The 16926-nt window shown below is 42.4% G+C and overlaps 1 protein-coding gene across 1 annotated transcript in view; it reads left to right on the top strand.

Moving 5' to 3' along the window:
* LOC128687221 (protein D2) overlaps positions 1-15414 on the top strand; it is a 215972-nt gene extending 200558 nt beyond the window's left edge. Inside the window, exon 6 of the mRNA XM_070098501.1 lies at positions 14506-15414. Coding sequence (XP_069954602.1) covers positions 14506-14699 — 194 coding nt within the window. The 3' untranslated portion in view covers positions 14700-15414. The remainder of the gene's footprint in view (positions 1-14505) is intronic.
* Positions 15415-16926: the final 1512 nt, after the last annotated feature.

Raw genomic sequence — 16926 nt, 5'->3', positions numbered from 1 at the left:
ATTACCATGATCTACTTCCTCAAATTCTTTCTTTCAACGTACCAGCCGTATCCCACTGAGGTGGGGTGGCCCAAAAGAAAAAACTGAAGTTTCTCCTTTTAAATTTAGTAATATATACAGGAGAAGGGGTTACTAGCCCCTTGCTCCCGGCATTTTAGTCACCTCTTACGACACGCATGGCTTACAGAGGAAGAATTCTGTTCCACTTCCCCATGGAGATAAGAGGAAATAAACAAGAACAAGAACTAGAAAGAAAATCGAAGAAAACCCAGAGGGGTATGTATATATACGCTTGTATATGTATGTGTAGTGTGACCTGAGTGTAAGTAGAAGTAGCAAGACGTACCTGAAATTTTGCATGTTCATGAGACAGAAAAAAGGACACCAGCAATCCTACCATCATGTAAAACAATTACAGGCTTTCGTGTTACACTCACTTGGCAGGACGGTAGTACCTCCCTGGGCGGTTGCTGTCTACCAACCTACTACCTAGGACTTCCTCAAATACCTTGGCAAAAAAAGTTAGTAAATTCGTAAGGCAGGAGTGCCCCTTTGTAAAACTGTGCTGAGATTTATTAATCAATTTATGCCTTTCAAAATGGCTATGAATTGCCTTGGCAATTATAGATTCTATAAATTTTCCCACTATGGAGGTAAGGCTTATTGGTCTATAGTTCAAAACTAAGGACCTGTCTCCTGCTTTGTAAATAGGTATAAATACTATGGGTTTTGGATGAACCAATATGCCAGCCCCCACACCAGTTCAGCTGTTTGCACTCATGTGAAGCTTCTAAAATGGCTGCATACTAGTACAGTAAATTATTTAGAAAGTGGACAAAGGAAACTATTTTTTTTTTTTATTAACACTCTGGCCGATTCCCACCAAGGCAGGGTGGCCCAAAAAAGAAAAACTTTCACCATCATTCACTCCATCACTGTCTTGGCAGAAGGGTGCTTTACACTTCAGTTTTTAAACTGCAACATTAACACCCCTCCTTCAGAGTGCAGGCACTGTACTTCCCATCTCCAGGACTCAAGTCCGGCCTGCCGGTTTCCTTGAATCCCTTCATAAATGTTACTAATAAGTCCTAAAGGATGAACTGATGCACAAATGAGCAAACATTAATTAAAATAGTCTGAAAAAGCAGTAAAATTTGAGATATTGTTACTGGGAATTATTCCTGCAATAGTTCATTAAATCTTCCCCCAAAAATAGTTTTCTATTTTTCAAAACTTAGTACTTGTATTGTAATACAGACAGTATTGTATCAAGTATACAAGACATTAATATTCCATGGTACTGTTAAGAATGTGAATTAACAATTTGCCATATCTAAATTGAAAAGAAAAAATCTAACAATGCAATAAGCTTAAAACACCAAGATGGTATACCTACCTGAGGATCTGTGGGCTGACAAACTGTAATACATCATATGTGAACTTAAGTATAGCACCAAAGATAAAAGTTGGGCCAAATGTACGAGCCATGGTTATGTAATTTGTACAGAAGGGGCTACTAGCCCCTTGCTCCCAGTACATAATTACTATACCTAATTTTATCTTATCTGTAGCTAATGGAAAAGAGCTAAGCATGTGGTGTCCATTTTATAAAATGTCTCTCAATTAAGTATTCTAGAAGGGTAACATTAAACTAGTTTCCTGTTTGTTATATTCTGCCATGGTTTTTGTTTATAACTTGAAAACAGCTCGTTCACTTGGCTTCAGATTCTCAGCACCTGTGTACTGCAACTAGGAAAAGGTTCAAAATGATTGGCATGTGCTGGTGCCCTCTGGTCATCATTATACTGACCATTACTAGTTTGTTTCTCAGCAACAATTTGTTAATAAAAGATAAAGTGGCTTTGAAGCCACTGTCAGTCACCATGAGCTCAGCTCACTCAGATAAGCTCTGACTGGTAAATTTGGGCCTACATATGAGAGAATAGGTCTGTGGGTAAGTGTGTACTATATAAAAAAATATCCTGCAGCATGCAGTGCATAATGAGAAAAAACTACGACCGTGGTGTTGAACAGCGAATTTGCAGTGTATTTTCGTATAGATTTTATGGTTGTATTCTTGTTTTTTTCATCTCACTTGATAGAATGGAAGATATATTACAGAAATAGATATGATTTTGATTGGTTTCACGACAGAAAGTACCTTGAAATTGAGCTCAAGTAGTGGAAATCTTCAATTTTTCCCGATGTTCAAGAGTAAACAAATGATGTCACCATCCAATACATGTCTAAATGGCTGGTGTAATACGCAGTCACAAATGGGTTGACATTATTTGTACAATCACTACAGTAATGCAGTAGACTGCATAATAGTAAACCTTCTATTTTTTTGCATGAATAAAAATTCAAAATGGAAAGCAGGAGTATTATAAGAGAGGCCTGGAGATGTGACTAATGAACAGAGAAAATGCTATTTTAGTGCCAGAAATGTCTGTATTGTTCATTCTGGACCCTATTTTGAAATTGGCATCTTTTGAAATTTGTGTCCTCTTCAAGGGGGGCTCCTTGGCGTGGTGAAGAGGCTCTTGGTCTGAGGAATTAGACCTGTCGGTCTCCTTCCTCAGACCGAACCTAATTACCCCCCAATCCCCCGTTCCCTATCCCATCCTCCCCATTTTCCTTTCCTCCTCCTCCTCCCCACCCCCTCCCTTTTGCCCTTCCTTTTTGGCCTTTGGGTCTTTTTTTTTTTTTCCACAGGCACGCTAGTTCCTAGGTAGGGGAAAGGGTACCGGGGTCCATCCCATTCCGTTGAGGTTCTTGGCGGTGGTGTAGTTTGCCGTGGAATCTGGATTGCCTGGGGATGTCCCGATCCCTCTCCGGTATCCCGGAGGGTGGCTTTGGGTGTCTCTCGGGCGACGGGTGTATCTCTGGAAGCCACCTTTCGGATTCCAGGGGTGGTGGCCGAAGGAGGTATGCTTTGTGGCGGATTTCCGGCCGCCCTCTCTTTTGTCCACTGAGGTAGCTCGGCAGATGTGAGGTTGCTATTCCGGATTGCCGGTTTACTGGCATGATGGGTAGGGTATGGCACGGGTTCCATGCTGCATCTGCGCTACTTGCGGTGCTGAGGTCCTCTTGGGCGTGGAGGGAGATTTCTGGCCCATTCATTCCTCCTAGGAACTATCCCTCCCCGGTCCCCCCTTTTTTTCTTTTTTTTTTTTTTTCTTTTCTTTCTTTTTTTTTCTTAAAAACAAAAAGAAAGAAGTAACCTAACCATGGCAGCCCTAGTCCATGAACCTGCTACCCCCGGGCCCCTTCTTGATACCGCACCCCATTCTGACCCCGCCTCGTCTTTGGACCACTCTTCGGACACTCCTCATGCCTCTGTACCTCTTGCCGGTGCTGTTTCCTCGCCTGCTTCAGGTACTGAGGCCTCGACTGACTCCTTCGATTTATCTGACCTTCGCTCTCCTCTGACTATGCTTCCGGCCTCTCCCTCTATGGTGCGGCAATTTTCGAATCGCCGACCCGTCCCACGTCAGACCAACTCTGGTCCCACGCCTAAACGTCAACGACAGTTACCTGCTGATGATACTTCTCCACCTTCTCGTTCTTCTCAGAAAAGATCAACACGTCGTTCATTACCTTTCCACGCTCAGTTTCAGACTGCACAATGGACTAAATTCTTCACTTTACGACCGACTTCCTCTACTGCCTATCTTTCTGACCACAGTATTGGCAAGGCACTCCTACGCCATGTTGGTAAAGATATTTCTTTTCATGCTCTTAAGAGCGGTACGCGCATCATCACCGTACAGAATGCTACCCAGGCTCATGAGCTTTCTCGTCTTTCCCATATCGATACTGTTCCTGTCACTATTGAAAAACATCATTCCCTCAGTTCTTGTAGTGGTACCGTCATTCTGCCCCATACCATAGTTCAACAAAATTTCCAGATATGTGGCACTGACATTCTTGAACAGCTGGAACTCCAAGATCTCCCAATCCTCAAGGTAGACACTTACGTTCTTCCTGCCCGCGGGCGGAGACAATACCCTAGCAATGTGGCTCGTTTAACTTTTGACAGCCGTGAACTCCCATCCTCAGTTTATGTAGCAGGACATCGGTTACAAGTTCGAAAGGTGATCCCTACACCGCAACAGTGTAGAAATTGCTGGCGATTTGGCCATCCAGCGAAATATTGCAGATCTATCGCCGAATGCCCAGTCTGTGGTGCCGATGACCATTCTAATACGTCTTGCAATCGACCTCCCTCTTGCCTTAATTGTCATGAGGCTCACCCTTCGTACTCTCGCCGTTGTCAAGTCTACTTAAACGAGCGGGAAATCCGTTACCTCAAAGAGGCAGAAGGTCTCCCTTATGCCATGGCAGTTTCTCATCTCCGCCTCCAAGGGAGACCACCTCGTGTTTCTTATTCCCGTGTTTCAAAACGTCCCCCCACTTCTGGTATCCCATCTTCTGCACCCACCTCTGTGGTTACCTCTCCCATAGTCACTTGTGTATCTAATTCTTTTGCTGTCCTCGGCTGAGACGTCCCTACTTCAACGCCTCAGTCTGATCTCGCTTCTTCGTGTTCTCTCTCACAAGCCTCATTGGCGACGAGATCTCATATGACACCTCCTCCCAATCATCCCTCTACTTCTCAAAAGTCAAAAAGAGGTCCGTTAACACCTCCTACCCATCTTCCATCTCCTCATTTTACCTTCCCTGTCTCTGTACCTGGTTCTCCCCCTCTCACTGGCTCTGTTACAAGTGTAGAGGTTCACCCTCCTCCTCGTACTGTACCTTCCTCCCCTGTTCCCTCCCAAGTTTCTTCTTCTGCCACCTCCCAGGTTTCTGGCTCTTCTGTCCCCTTCCACGCTTCTCCAGTTCCCTCCACCCTTTCGCCCCCCCCCCTCTACCTTGGTAGAGTCCAATACAGTTCCAATCTTTACTCATCCTCCCCCTACCATTTCCAATATTGTCTCCCATACGACGTCTCTGAATTCTGAAACACTTGAAGCAATCTCTGAATATATTGCAGAGACCAAACCATCAATGGACACTGATCCACCCTCCGCTCCTTCTCTCTCCTCTGCTCCATCTGCACAACTCCTTTCTTCACAGCGCACCGTTCCTTCACTGCTTGAACGTTTTCCACTGCCTCCGCATGTGGACTTTTCTAACCCCTCTAGTCCATAGGAACCCTTACCTGAGGATTTCAGGTATCTTTATCATTGCCAATCATGGCCTATTTACAGTGGAATATACGCGGCCTCAGGGGTAATCAGGGTGAGCTTCAGATGTTACTCTCCCAGTTTTTCCCTGTTGGTGTTTGCTTACAGGAACCAAAATTACACTCTGCTGTTATCTCTCCCATCTCAGGCTATAATTTATTGTATTCTTCAGATCCTTTTCCTGATGGGACCTTTAATGAAAGTGCCCTTCTTCTACGCACTGATATTCCGTACCATCAGCTATTTGTTCGTACTTCGCTGCATTACACAGCAGCCCGTATCCACTTGCATAGGTGGTATACACTCTGTTCTTTATATCTCTCTCCTTCTCGGGCATTATCTATTCCGAATATTGCCTTTCTTGTTTCGTCATTACCGCCACCGATTCTGTTACTTGGTGATTTTAATGCCCACCATTTCCTCTGGGGGGTCTCACTGTGATTCCTGTGGCATTCAGTTAGAGGCTTTTCTTGCCACCCACCCCCTCCATGTTTTAAATACAGGTACTGACACCCATTTTGATCCTCGGACTCTCACACTCTCTTGCATCGATCTCTCAGTCTGCTCTTCCTCCGCCGCATTAGACTTCACTTGGTCTGTTCTCCCGGACTTACATGACAGCGATCATTTTCCAATCATTCTTACTTCCCCTTCATATTCATTCACCACCTCTTCGCATCCCACGCTGGCAATTTGATCAGGCAAATTGGAACCTTTACTCACACCTAACTGTTTTTAGAGAGGTTCCTTCTTCGTCCTCCATCGATGAGCTTTTACACCTCTTCTCGTCCTCCGTTTTAACCGCAGCTTCTCATTCTATACCCCAAACTTCGGGCAGGCATTCTCAGAAATGCATGCCTTGGTGGTCTCCTGCTTGTGCTCGTGCAGTACGTTTGAAACGCGCTGCATGGGGCAGGTACTGGTACAATAGAACCACAGAGAGACTTCTTGATTTTAAGCAGAAGCGTGCGATCGCTCACCATGTCATCCGTGACGCTAAACGCACTTGCTGGCGAGATTATGTCTCCACCATCACCTTTGCTTCCTCTATGAGTGCAGTCTGGAAAAAAGTACGAAAACTGAGTGGTAAATATTCTCTTGACCCGGCTCCTGTTCTGCGGGTCGCCGGTGTTGATATAGCAAACCCACTAGATGTTGCCAATGAAATTGGCAATCATCTGGTCCGTATTTCTCAGGGACTCCATCTATGCCCCTCATTTCTTTCCTCAAAGTCTGTCAGAGAGTTAGCACCCTTGGACTTTTCTTCTCTCAGAGAAGAACAGTATAATGTGCCTTTTACACTTCAAGAACTGGAGGCAACACTCTCAGCTTGCCGATCATCGGTAGCTGGGCCCGACAACATTCATATTCGTATGCTACAACATTTACATCAGTCAGCCCTTGCGGTCCTATTACGCCTTTACAATCGTATTTGGTCACAAGGAGTTCTTCCATAGCTGCGGAAATCCGCCATTGTTCTCCCTTTCCGCAAACCAGGCACTACAGGACATGAAACCTCCCACTATCGTCCCATTGCTCTTACCAGTGCAGTTTGCAAAGTGATGGGACACCTAGTAAATAGACGTTTAGTGTGGTATTTAGAGACACACAACAGTCTCTCCACACGTCAATATGGCTTTCGTAAGGGACGTTCTACCATAGACCCCTTACTACGCTTGGATGCGTATGTTCGTAATGCCTTTGCGAATAACCACTCAGTTATTGCCATATTTTTTGACCTTGAGAAGGCATGTGACACAACTTGGAGGTATAATATTTTAGCCCAAGCCCACTCCTTTGGCCTTCGAGGCAATCTACCATCCCTCCTTAAGAACTTTTTAACTGACAGGCATTTCCGTGTTCAGGTTAATAATGTGCTCTCCCCGGACTTTATCCAAGCTGAAGGTGTCCCCCAGGGATGTGTTCTGAGCACAACACATTTTCTCCTTGCTATTAATGATTTGGCCTCTAGTCTTCCATCAAATATTTGGTCATCACTCTATGTTGATGACTTCGCTATTGCCTGTGCAGGCGCTGACTGTCACCTCATTACAGTTTCTCTCCAGCATGCAGTCGACCGTGTTTCCAATTGGGCCACCACACGTGGGTTTAAATTTTCCAGCACTAAAACCCACCAAATTACTTTCACTAGACGCTCTGTCATCTCCGATCATCCTTTGTACTTCTATGGCTCCAGTATCCCTGAACGTGATAGTCAGGTTTCTGGGCCTCCTCTTTGATCGTAGGTTATCCTGGAAACCTCACATTACCTCTCTGAAGGCAACTTGTCACAGCCGGCTGAACCTTCTTAAAACCCTTGCTCATCTTTCATGGGGAGCTGATAGTCGAACCCTCCTTCGCCTACATTCCACCCTTATTTTATCGAAACGTGATTATGGTGACCAGATCTATTCAGCGGCATCTCCTACTACTCTCTCTAGCCTTAACCCCATTCATCACCAAGGATTACGTTTATGCCTTGGTGCTTTTCGCTCTTCCCCTGTCGAGAGCCTCTATGCAGAAGCGAACGTTCCATCCTTATCCGATCGCCGTGATGCCCATTGCCTTCGCTACTATGTACGCTCTCATGATCTTCGCAATCCTTCCATTTATAGAATGGTCACTGATATTAGTAGACATTCTTTATTTGTTCGCCGTCCCTGTTTACTCCGTCCCTTCTCTCTTCAACTTCATTTGCTCTTGTCTTCTCTTCAATTACCACCTTTCTATGTTCATGTAGCATCTCACTTTTCCCTACCCCCCTGGGAAGTTCCAGCTGTTCGAGTCTGTTCTTTCTCTCTCCCTTGCTCGAAAGCCCAACTGTCTACGGTCACTTCCCGCTCTCTTTTTCTTGACCACTTTCAAACTCATTCTCATGCCATTGCTCTGTACACAGATGGCTCTTAGTCTTCTGATGGCGTAGGATTCGCAGCAGTGTTTCCGGACAGCGTCGTACGAGGGCATTTACTATCTTCGGCTAGTATTTTTACTGCTGAATTGTATGCCATCCTTGCAGCACTTATCCGTATTGCATCTATGCCTGTGTCATCATTTGTGGTTGTCTCAGACTCCCTTAGTGCTTTACAGGCTATACAGAAATTTGATACACCTCACCCCTTAGTCCTCCGTATCCAACTTTGGCTACGCCGCATCTTTACCAAGCATAAAGATATTGTTTTTTGTTGGGTCCCTGGTCATGTTGACGTACAGGGCAATGAACAGGCAGACACTGCTGCGCGGTCAGCAGTACTTGACCTACCAGTTTCATATAGAGGTATTCCATTTATGGACTATTTTGCTGCAATATCTTCCCACCTTCACACCCATTGGCAACACCGTTGGTCTACTATGCTCAGCAACAAACTTCAATCTATTAAACCAAGTATAGGTTACTGGCTATCTTCTTATCACCAGTGTCGAGGTTGGGAGACTACTCTCTCCCATCTTCGCATTGGCCATACTCGTTTTACTCATGGATATCTCATGGAGAGACGCCCTGCTCCTCTCTGTGAGAATTGCCAAGCTCCATTATCAGTCAGCCACATTCTGTTGGACTGCCCACTTTATCAACGAGCACGCAGAATTTACCTCCATCGTCGTCTTCGCTCCGCTGCTCTCTCTTTACCTTCCCTTCTCGCTGATGGACCCACCTTTCATCCGGACTCTCTCATTGACTTTTTGACAACAACTGACTGACTTCACAAATTCTGATACCTTCAGCCCTTTCTACTTCAATCTCTTGCTACCCTCTACCCCCATACTATCCCCTGCCCTGCTGTTTTCTGTAACCTACTGATCATCCCTCCTCCCTTCTGCCATCCAATACCCTCGCTTCCTTCCCTACCCTGCAGCGCTGTATAGCCCTTGTGGCTTAGCTCTTCTTTTTGATAATAATAATAATGAAATTTGTGTGAAATTGGCCAAATTAGTGATTTCTGACCACTTTATTGGGTAGTTGAAATAGGTGAATGGACGGTTTGTTGTACTCAATCAACAGAATAGAAGGAATACTAGCAAAATAGCTATGAGTTTGGTAGGCTGGAACAATGGAATGGGCCAACAATAGGATGTAAAGTGGGTGAAATCACCGATTCGTAAATATCACCATTGGGTTAAGTGTATTTGAACCTAACCACTCTGTAATCCAGCAAAATCTCTAATCCAGCACCCTACAGGTCCCATTGATGCCAGGTTTGTGATGGCCAACCTGTATTATTATTATCATTATTGATGTACATGTCCACCACTCAGATACAGGCTTGGCTTTTTCCATGTATTGCAAGCCTTTGCACAGTGACATGTACATTCACTACTTTTTTTTTTACCTTGCTCCCTCTGTTAAGAAAAGTGTTCTTATTTCTCTCCCTCTTCGTGACCTCTGCATTTGTGACCCTCAGTTCATTCTCTTGTGTTGGCTACCCTTCCCATTCCATAAACTCTGCTTTCTCACATGCTAAATGGACCTTCTTCTCCTGTGAAATCTCCAGTTCTCTGCCTTCTCTATATTTCCAATCTTTCTAATCCTAACACACACTCCTTTCCTTAGACATCAAAATTACTTTTCATCAAATGAACACCCTTCACAGTAATCTAGTTCGTGCCTCTCATCCCTCTATAGATGCTCTTGCTATACATACTCTATTTCATGCTCCTCTTGTCCTTTTCAGTACTTTGGAGAAACTGACCGTTCTCTTTCTGACAGACTCAAGAAGCACAAAAGTAATGTTAGGCTTGCTGACACCAATAATGCTCTTTACTGTCATGTTAGAGATCACAGTCATCCTATTGACTGGTTATCTGTTAAAATTGTCTACCCTACTTCTAACTTTCACAGTCACCATCTTGTTGAATCATCCCTTATACAGTGGACCCTCAGTTAATGACGTCATCGGATAACCTAAAAATCAGATAGCGACACGTTTTTGCATCAAAATATTGGCTTAGTTAATGACAAAGAACTCGGTTAAAGTCATTCGTCCTGAATGTGTCCGCATGGCGTGAGCGGCCCGGCCAGCGTACCATTGTTTACAAGCCAATGAGGACGATTCCACGTGTACATGCGATACATTTTGTATTATTCCATTGTTTTTAGTACTTGTAATTGCTAAATAAGCCACCATGGGCCAAAAGAAATCTTCTAGTGCCAGCCCTTTGGTAAAGAGGGTGAGAAATACTATAGAATTCAAGAAAAAGTTGGTAGAAAGATACGAAAGTGGTGGTGGTAGTGATGGTGGTACACCAGCCAGGGTACTTCCCCACATACCAGCCAGGGTACTTTCCCACATACCAGCCAGGGTACTTCCCCACACACCAGCCAGGGTACTTTGCCACACACCAGCCAGGGCACTTCCCCCACATACCAGCCAGGGTACCTCCCCACACACATGATTTGGTTTGAGTGGGACTTGCACTTGAGTGAAGAGAATTATCTAAGCTTATTGCTTGGGAAGCATTGAAAATTGGGTTGGGCAAATACGATTCTGTTAGTGGGATGGTTTGTGAAGGACCTGCCTAATATGGGCCAACAGGCCTGCTGCAGTATTCCTGCTTTCTTATGTGCAAACATTTATGGATGAACATCACCCTGACACAGCTGTTGCAGGCCGTGCTTGCAACATCTACAATGACAGTGTTGTGTCTCATTTTAGGGAAATTTTAAAGAGATGCCAGAAACAGAGCTCTCTGGACAGATATTTAGTGCCACAGGTGTGCAGTGACTCTCAAGCTGGTGCTAGTGGCATTAAAAAACAAAGAAGGGAGTTAACTCTGGAAAAGGACTTGGTACCTGAAGTCTCTATGGAAGGGGATTCCCCTTCCAAACAACAGTACACCTCCATCCTCTCCCCTCCTCCCATCTCATCACTCATTAATAAGTCTTCAATAAAGGTAAGTGTCATTTTAATATTGTTTTTTCTGCATGTCTCATTGTTTTCTGTGTAGAGAAATGTATATTTCATGAAAAAAATGATTTTGTTTAATACTTTTGGGTGTCTGGAACGGATTAATTGGATTTCCATTATTTCTTGTGGGGAAAATTAATTCGGATAACGACAGAATCGGTTGAAGACAAGCTCTCTGGAACGGATTAATGTCATTAACTGAGGGTCCACTGTACACTTTTCTTGTATGAATCTTATTTATTTATTTATTTATTTATTTATTTTATGTCTTTGCAAACAGTACATTGACATTTTGTATTTACAATAGTGTGTTGCAATGCAAAGAGAGCCTCTTTTATGCCTAGACATTATGGGCCAACTTAACATTATTGGCTTAAAGTTTACTTAATACTAAGGAGTATATCATAGTTGTACAGTAGGATAGTAATTATTTCATAGTTGTACAGCAGAATATTAATTATAAATGAATCAAAATTTGTATGAGACAAAAATATATTTATATTCGAAAATGCTTTTTGTGAAAACAAAGATTCAATTATATTCCTGTCAACAATGGATAAAAGGTTCAATGTGATTGTTTCAGTTATGATGTGGGAGTACATAGGTGAGTAAGTGAGTACTGAGTATTTAGCATTTAGTCTAGGGTGATTAAGTGGCTTTTGAGAAGAGTCTTAAATTGATTTTCAGACTGGGTTACTTTAATATCTTCTGGTAATGAATTCCATATTTTGGGGCCCTTTATGTGCATAGAGTTTTTACACAGTGCGATATGGACACGAGGTATATCAAAAAGAGATCTGTGTCTTGTGTTGTGGTCATGTGTCCTGTTTAGGTTGGTGAGGAAAAGTTTGAGTGGAGGGTTTATATTTGCGTGTATTGTTCTGTGTATGTAGTAGGCACATGTATAAGTATGGATGTTCTTGATGGTGAGCAGATTCAGACTTTTGAAAATTGGTGGAGTGTCCTGGCGGGAGTGGGAATTTGTTATCAGTCTTACTGCTGCCTTTTGCTGGGTTATTAGGGGTTTTAGGTGATTGGATGTTGTTGATCCCCATGCACAAATTCCATATGTAAGATAAGGGTATATGAGTGAATGGTACAGTGCCAGGAGAGCTGATTGTGGAATGTAGTACCTTATCTTTTATAGTATGCCTACAGTCTTGGTGATTTGTTGTATGTGTGTCTGGAACTTAAGGCTATTGTCAGGGTGGATACCTAGAAATTTTCTTCCGTGAGTCTTGTGACTGATGATCCATTTAGCGTTATGTTAATTGGATCATTTGCAGCTTTGTTTCCAAACTGAATGAAATAGGTTTTATCAGTGTTCAGGGTAAGTTTGTTAGTCATCATCCAGGCAGATATTTTCTGTAATTAAGCATTGATTGTGTTTGCTAGTATGACTGTGTTTGGGTGGGAAAAGACATATGTAGTGTCATCTGCAAATAATATGGGTTTGAGTAGCTGTGATGCATTCGGTAGATCATTGATGTAGATGAGAAAGAGGAGTGGTCCAAGGACACTTCATTGTGGGACTCCTACTGTGATTGGTTGGGTGGAAGAGTTTGCGTCATTTGCATACACATATTGAGTTCTGTTACTAAGGTATGATTTTAGGTAGTTGAGGGAGTGGCCTCTGATATCATGGTGCATTAATTTGGAGTACAGCAGTTCATGGTCGACTGTATCGAAAGCTTTACGTAAATCAATGAAAATGCCCAGCAGGACTTCTTTCTTTTCAAGTGTGGTATATATTTGTTCTAGCATGTGTATGATAGCATCATTCATGCTTTTATTATTTCTGAATCCAAACTGACAAGGGTTTAATATGTTGTGTGAAACGAGGTAGGAATAGATCCGTCTATGAATTAATTTTTCAAAGATTTTAGAGAGCAGTGGTAAGTTAGATATTGGTCTATAGTTATTCAAATCAGCTTGGTCACCTCCTTTATGGATCGGAGTGACCCTCACTATTTTAAGAATTGTTGGGAAGGTAGATGATTCAATGGATTTGTTAAAGAGCGTTGCAATAATTGGTGACAATACTTAGGAGAAGCTTTTTTGTACATAAAAACAGGCAAGTTGTTTATGTCTCCTGCCTTGTTTTTAAGGGTGTTTATGATGAGCGTAACTTCAATGGGGTTGGTTGGAGCTTGGAATAGCGTATTTGGGTAGGTACCTATGAGGTAGTCTGATGGGCGGGTGTTCGTGCTTGGTATTTTGTTTGCTGGATTTTTTCCTATGGTGGAGAAGAAAACATTAAGTCTGTTCGCTGTTTTGGTTGGAGTGAGTAGGGGTTCATCTGATTTTGTTAGTTTGATTGTTTTGTTTTTGGATAACTTTTTAGTTCCAAGAATTTCAGATAGTGTTTTCCAGGTTTTTTTCATATCACCTTTGATGTTATGTAATCTATTTTCATAATACCATTTTTTTGACCTTCTTATCAGGCTGGTAAGTGCTGACGAGTAACTTTTCGACTGTTCTCTAGTTATTTGACCCATTCTATACTGCTTTTCATATTTGTGCTTTGTATTAATGGATTTGAGGATGCTTGGTGTTAGCCAGGGATTATTCAGTCTCTTTGCTGTGGTCTGTTTAGTTTTTCTGGGGCAATGTCTGTTATAGAGGCATTGGGCTATTTTTAGAAAATTATTTATACATTCATTCATATCTGTATATGTTTCGAGCTCATTTTGCCAATCGATGGTATTCATAGCTGCTATAAAGTTGTTAACTGCTGTCTTCTCTTTGTCTCTACATGCCTTCCTTTCCCATTTCATTGTCAAATGCTCCAAACTTCAGAACACATGTGACTTAACCTGATTCTTTTTTCTCCTCTCTCTTCCTCTTCTTTACTATTTTTCCTTTTTCTTGGTTTAGGTTTCCTTTCTTCTGCCTTGGGTATTCTGTCCTTCCCTTCCCCCATGTTTTTGGTCTTACCCCTTGTGGGCTCTTAGCTCTCCTGCAGTGCTCCTCTTTCTTGGCATTTGACTGATCCCACTACTACTACTTTCTTTCCTGCTAACTTTGGATCCTACCTTCACTTTTGCCTCCCTTCACACTCCCCTTTTGCATTCTTGTCCCACCTACCACTCTCCTTGCTTTGTACTACCACTACTACTTCTACTTCCACTACCTGCCTTACCACTACCATCACTACTCTTCCCACATCTCTTGTTCCATCTCTGCCTGCTGGCCTATATATACTGGCTCCTCTCTTTGCTGTTAGTGTGACCTTGTAAATGATCCAAGTCAAACCAAAATATATGAAGTGATCACTCTGTGCTCCTTCCAATGGTAAAGGGCTCTTGATCCAAGGAATTAGTTCTTCACCCTTTCCTTTGATCAAACTTTACTGGCTTGTAACTTCAAAATGATTATCCAAATATTGTAACAATGACTGGTCTCTCCCACAGACTATGCTCCTCCCACGCCACCAGCAGGTACTGGGGTCCACAGGTACCTGTTTTACCTTTACCAAGACACAGTAGAAAAGGACACAGAGCTTCAGGCCATCACAAAGCGTGGTAAATTTAAACTGTATGAATACACCAAACAGAATGCTCTCTGTGGACCTGTGGCCCAAACTATGTTCTCCACTCATTATTGAGGGCAGCCAGGGTACTATCATCCTCCTTGGATCTCTTAGACACACAGGTGTGTCTGCCAGTAACTGAACACACACTATAACTATTTCCTCTTTTAACATCCCTAAGAGTCAGTGTCCAAACCATCATGATCACATTGTTTAATGTTATTCTTGCTTACTTTTTGATACAATGTATTTAGAAATATTTTTCATTACTTAAGTATATATTTTATGCAGAATGCCATTCTTCACTATGATTTAATGTTGATTTTTCTTGTAATGGTGTAAACAAGCATTTACAAATGCATTATTTATTTTGTGTGTGGACATGCATGTGAATTTAATTGGCTGTGTTAACTGGATCTGAAGTAACCTAGTGGTAAATATTGACAAGTAAACCGGTGTTAACATGTGCTTATGCAGCAGTATGTTAGCAGAGGGAAACTTGTATACCGCTAGCAACACTAGCTTGGTTGACCAGAAAATTGGTCTGAAGGCGAGGCTTCTAAGGTAGTAACAGTTCTGTGACCAGTCACACTCACTGGCCCAGGACCTAAGACTGAGGTGTTGTCAGTGCTCATATGTCATTGGATTTTACCTGAGTTTCAAAACCTTTTTTGTTAATTGGAATAGTATGTTATTTTTATAATGCACTTTACCTTCACCGTATTGGGAACTTTGATTTAGTGTATTAACTCTAAATCATATTCTTGCCTGAATAAAATCTTGAACATTATCTAAGCTTTCATTTTTCATATTATTGTTAAGGTAGATATTTTTTATTCTCAATTCATCATTAAACCCCTAAACTTAACTTCATTATGTGTAGACCCTTAACCCTTTCAGGGTTGGTGCCGTACTAGTACGGCTTGCACGCCAGGGTTGGTGCCATACTAGTACTCATAAATTCTAGCGCCTTCAAATGTAGAGAGAGAAAGCTGGTAGGCCTACATATGAAAGGATGCGTCTGTGGTCAGTGTGCGCAGTATAAAAAAAATCCTGCAGCACACAGTACATAATGACAAAAAAAAAATGACCGTGTTTTTGGTTTAAAACAGCAACTTTGCAGTGTATTTATGGTTGTATTATAGTTTTCCTGGTCTCATTTTATAGAATGGAAGACATGACAGAAATAGAGATGATTTTGATTGGTTTCACAAAGAAAAGTACCTTGAAATTGAGCTCAAAGTAGCAGAAATGTTCGATTTTTGCCAAAGTTCAAAAGTAAACAAATCATGCTATGTGTCCAATACATGTCAACTGGTGAGTGTAATATTCTTTCACAAGTGTGCTGATATTATTTATACCATTTCTACACAGATGCAGTAGTCTGCATAACAGTAAATCTTCTATTTTTTGTGAGAATAAAAATTCAAAGTGGAAAGCAAAGGAGATGTAAGAGAGGCCTGGGGACATGACTAATGAACAAAGGATATGTTATTTTAGTCCCAGGAATGTCTGTTTTGTTTATTCTGGACCCCATTTGGAAATTGGCATCTTTTAACCCTTTGACTGTTTCCGACGTATAAATACGTCTTACGAGCCAATGTTTCTGACGTATTTATACGCATAAATTCTAGCAGCTTCAAATCAAGCAGGAGAAAGCTGCTAGGCCCACATGTGAGAGAATGGGTCTCCATGGTCAGTGTGCACCATATAAAAAAAATCAGGGAGCCAGTGGTGCATTGTGGGAATGCCATTTCAGTTGTCATTTTTCAGCATGTCTAGTGGTAAGAAATATGTGATTCCCCAGCAAATCTGGGACTCTTCTCTTCCCAAGTGATGCTCTAACACAGATGGAAGTGTCAGTGAAGATCAATTTCATGATTTGGAGGAGTTTGAGACCAAAAGCAATGGAGGAGGAGGAGGGGGAGGAGGGGAGGAAGAGGAGGAGGAGGAGGAGGAGGAGGGAAGGAAGAGGAGGAGGAGGAGGAGGAGGAGGAGAAGAGGAGGAGGAGGAGGAAGAAGAAGATGTAATAATATTGTTCCCTTGAAGCAAGAAAAAAAAAGTCCACCCCATGACAGTGACAAGATAAGGGGAGATAACATCTGATAAGAGCTGACTTTGATGAGCTTAAAGGAGGGTAATATTACATGACCATCGCCTCCCTTTGTTTTTGCTGGTACACAAACATTTCTGTCTGTCTATTTGTCTGTCTGTCAAGCTCCCTGTCTGTCCATCTAGCTCTCTGTCTCAGAGAGAGCCACAAGACTGTGTCATCACATTTACTCACATCTTCAAGCAGAG

Source organism: Cherax quadricarinatus, chromosome 62 (assembly GCF_038502225.1).
Source record: "Cherax quadricarinatus isolate ZL_2023a chromosome 62, ASM3850222v1, whole genome shotgun sequence".
Lineage (NCBI taxonomy): Eukaryota > Metazoa > Arthropoda > Malacostraca > Decapoda > Parastacidae > Cherax > Cherax quadricarinatus.
This window is presented reverse-complemented; position numbering and strand designations above follow the sequence as displayed.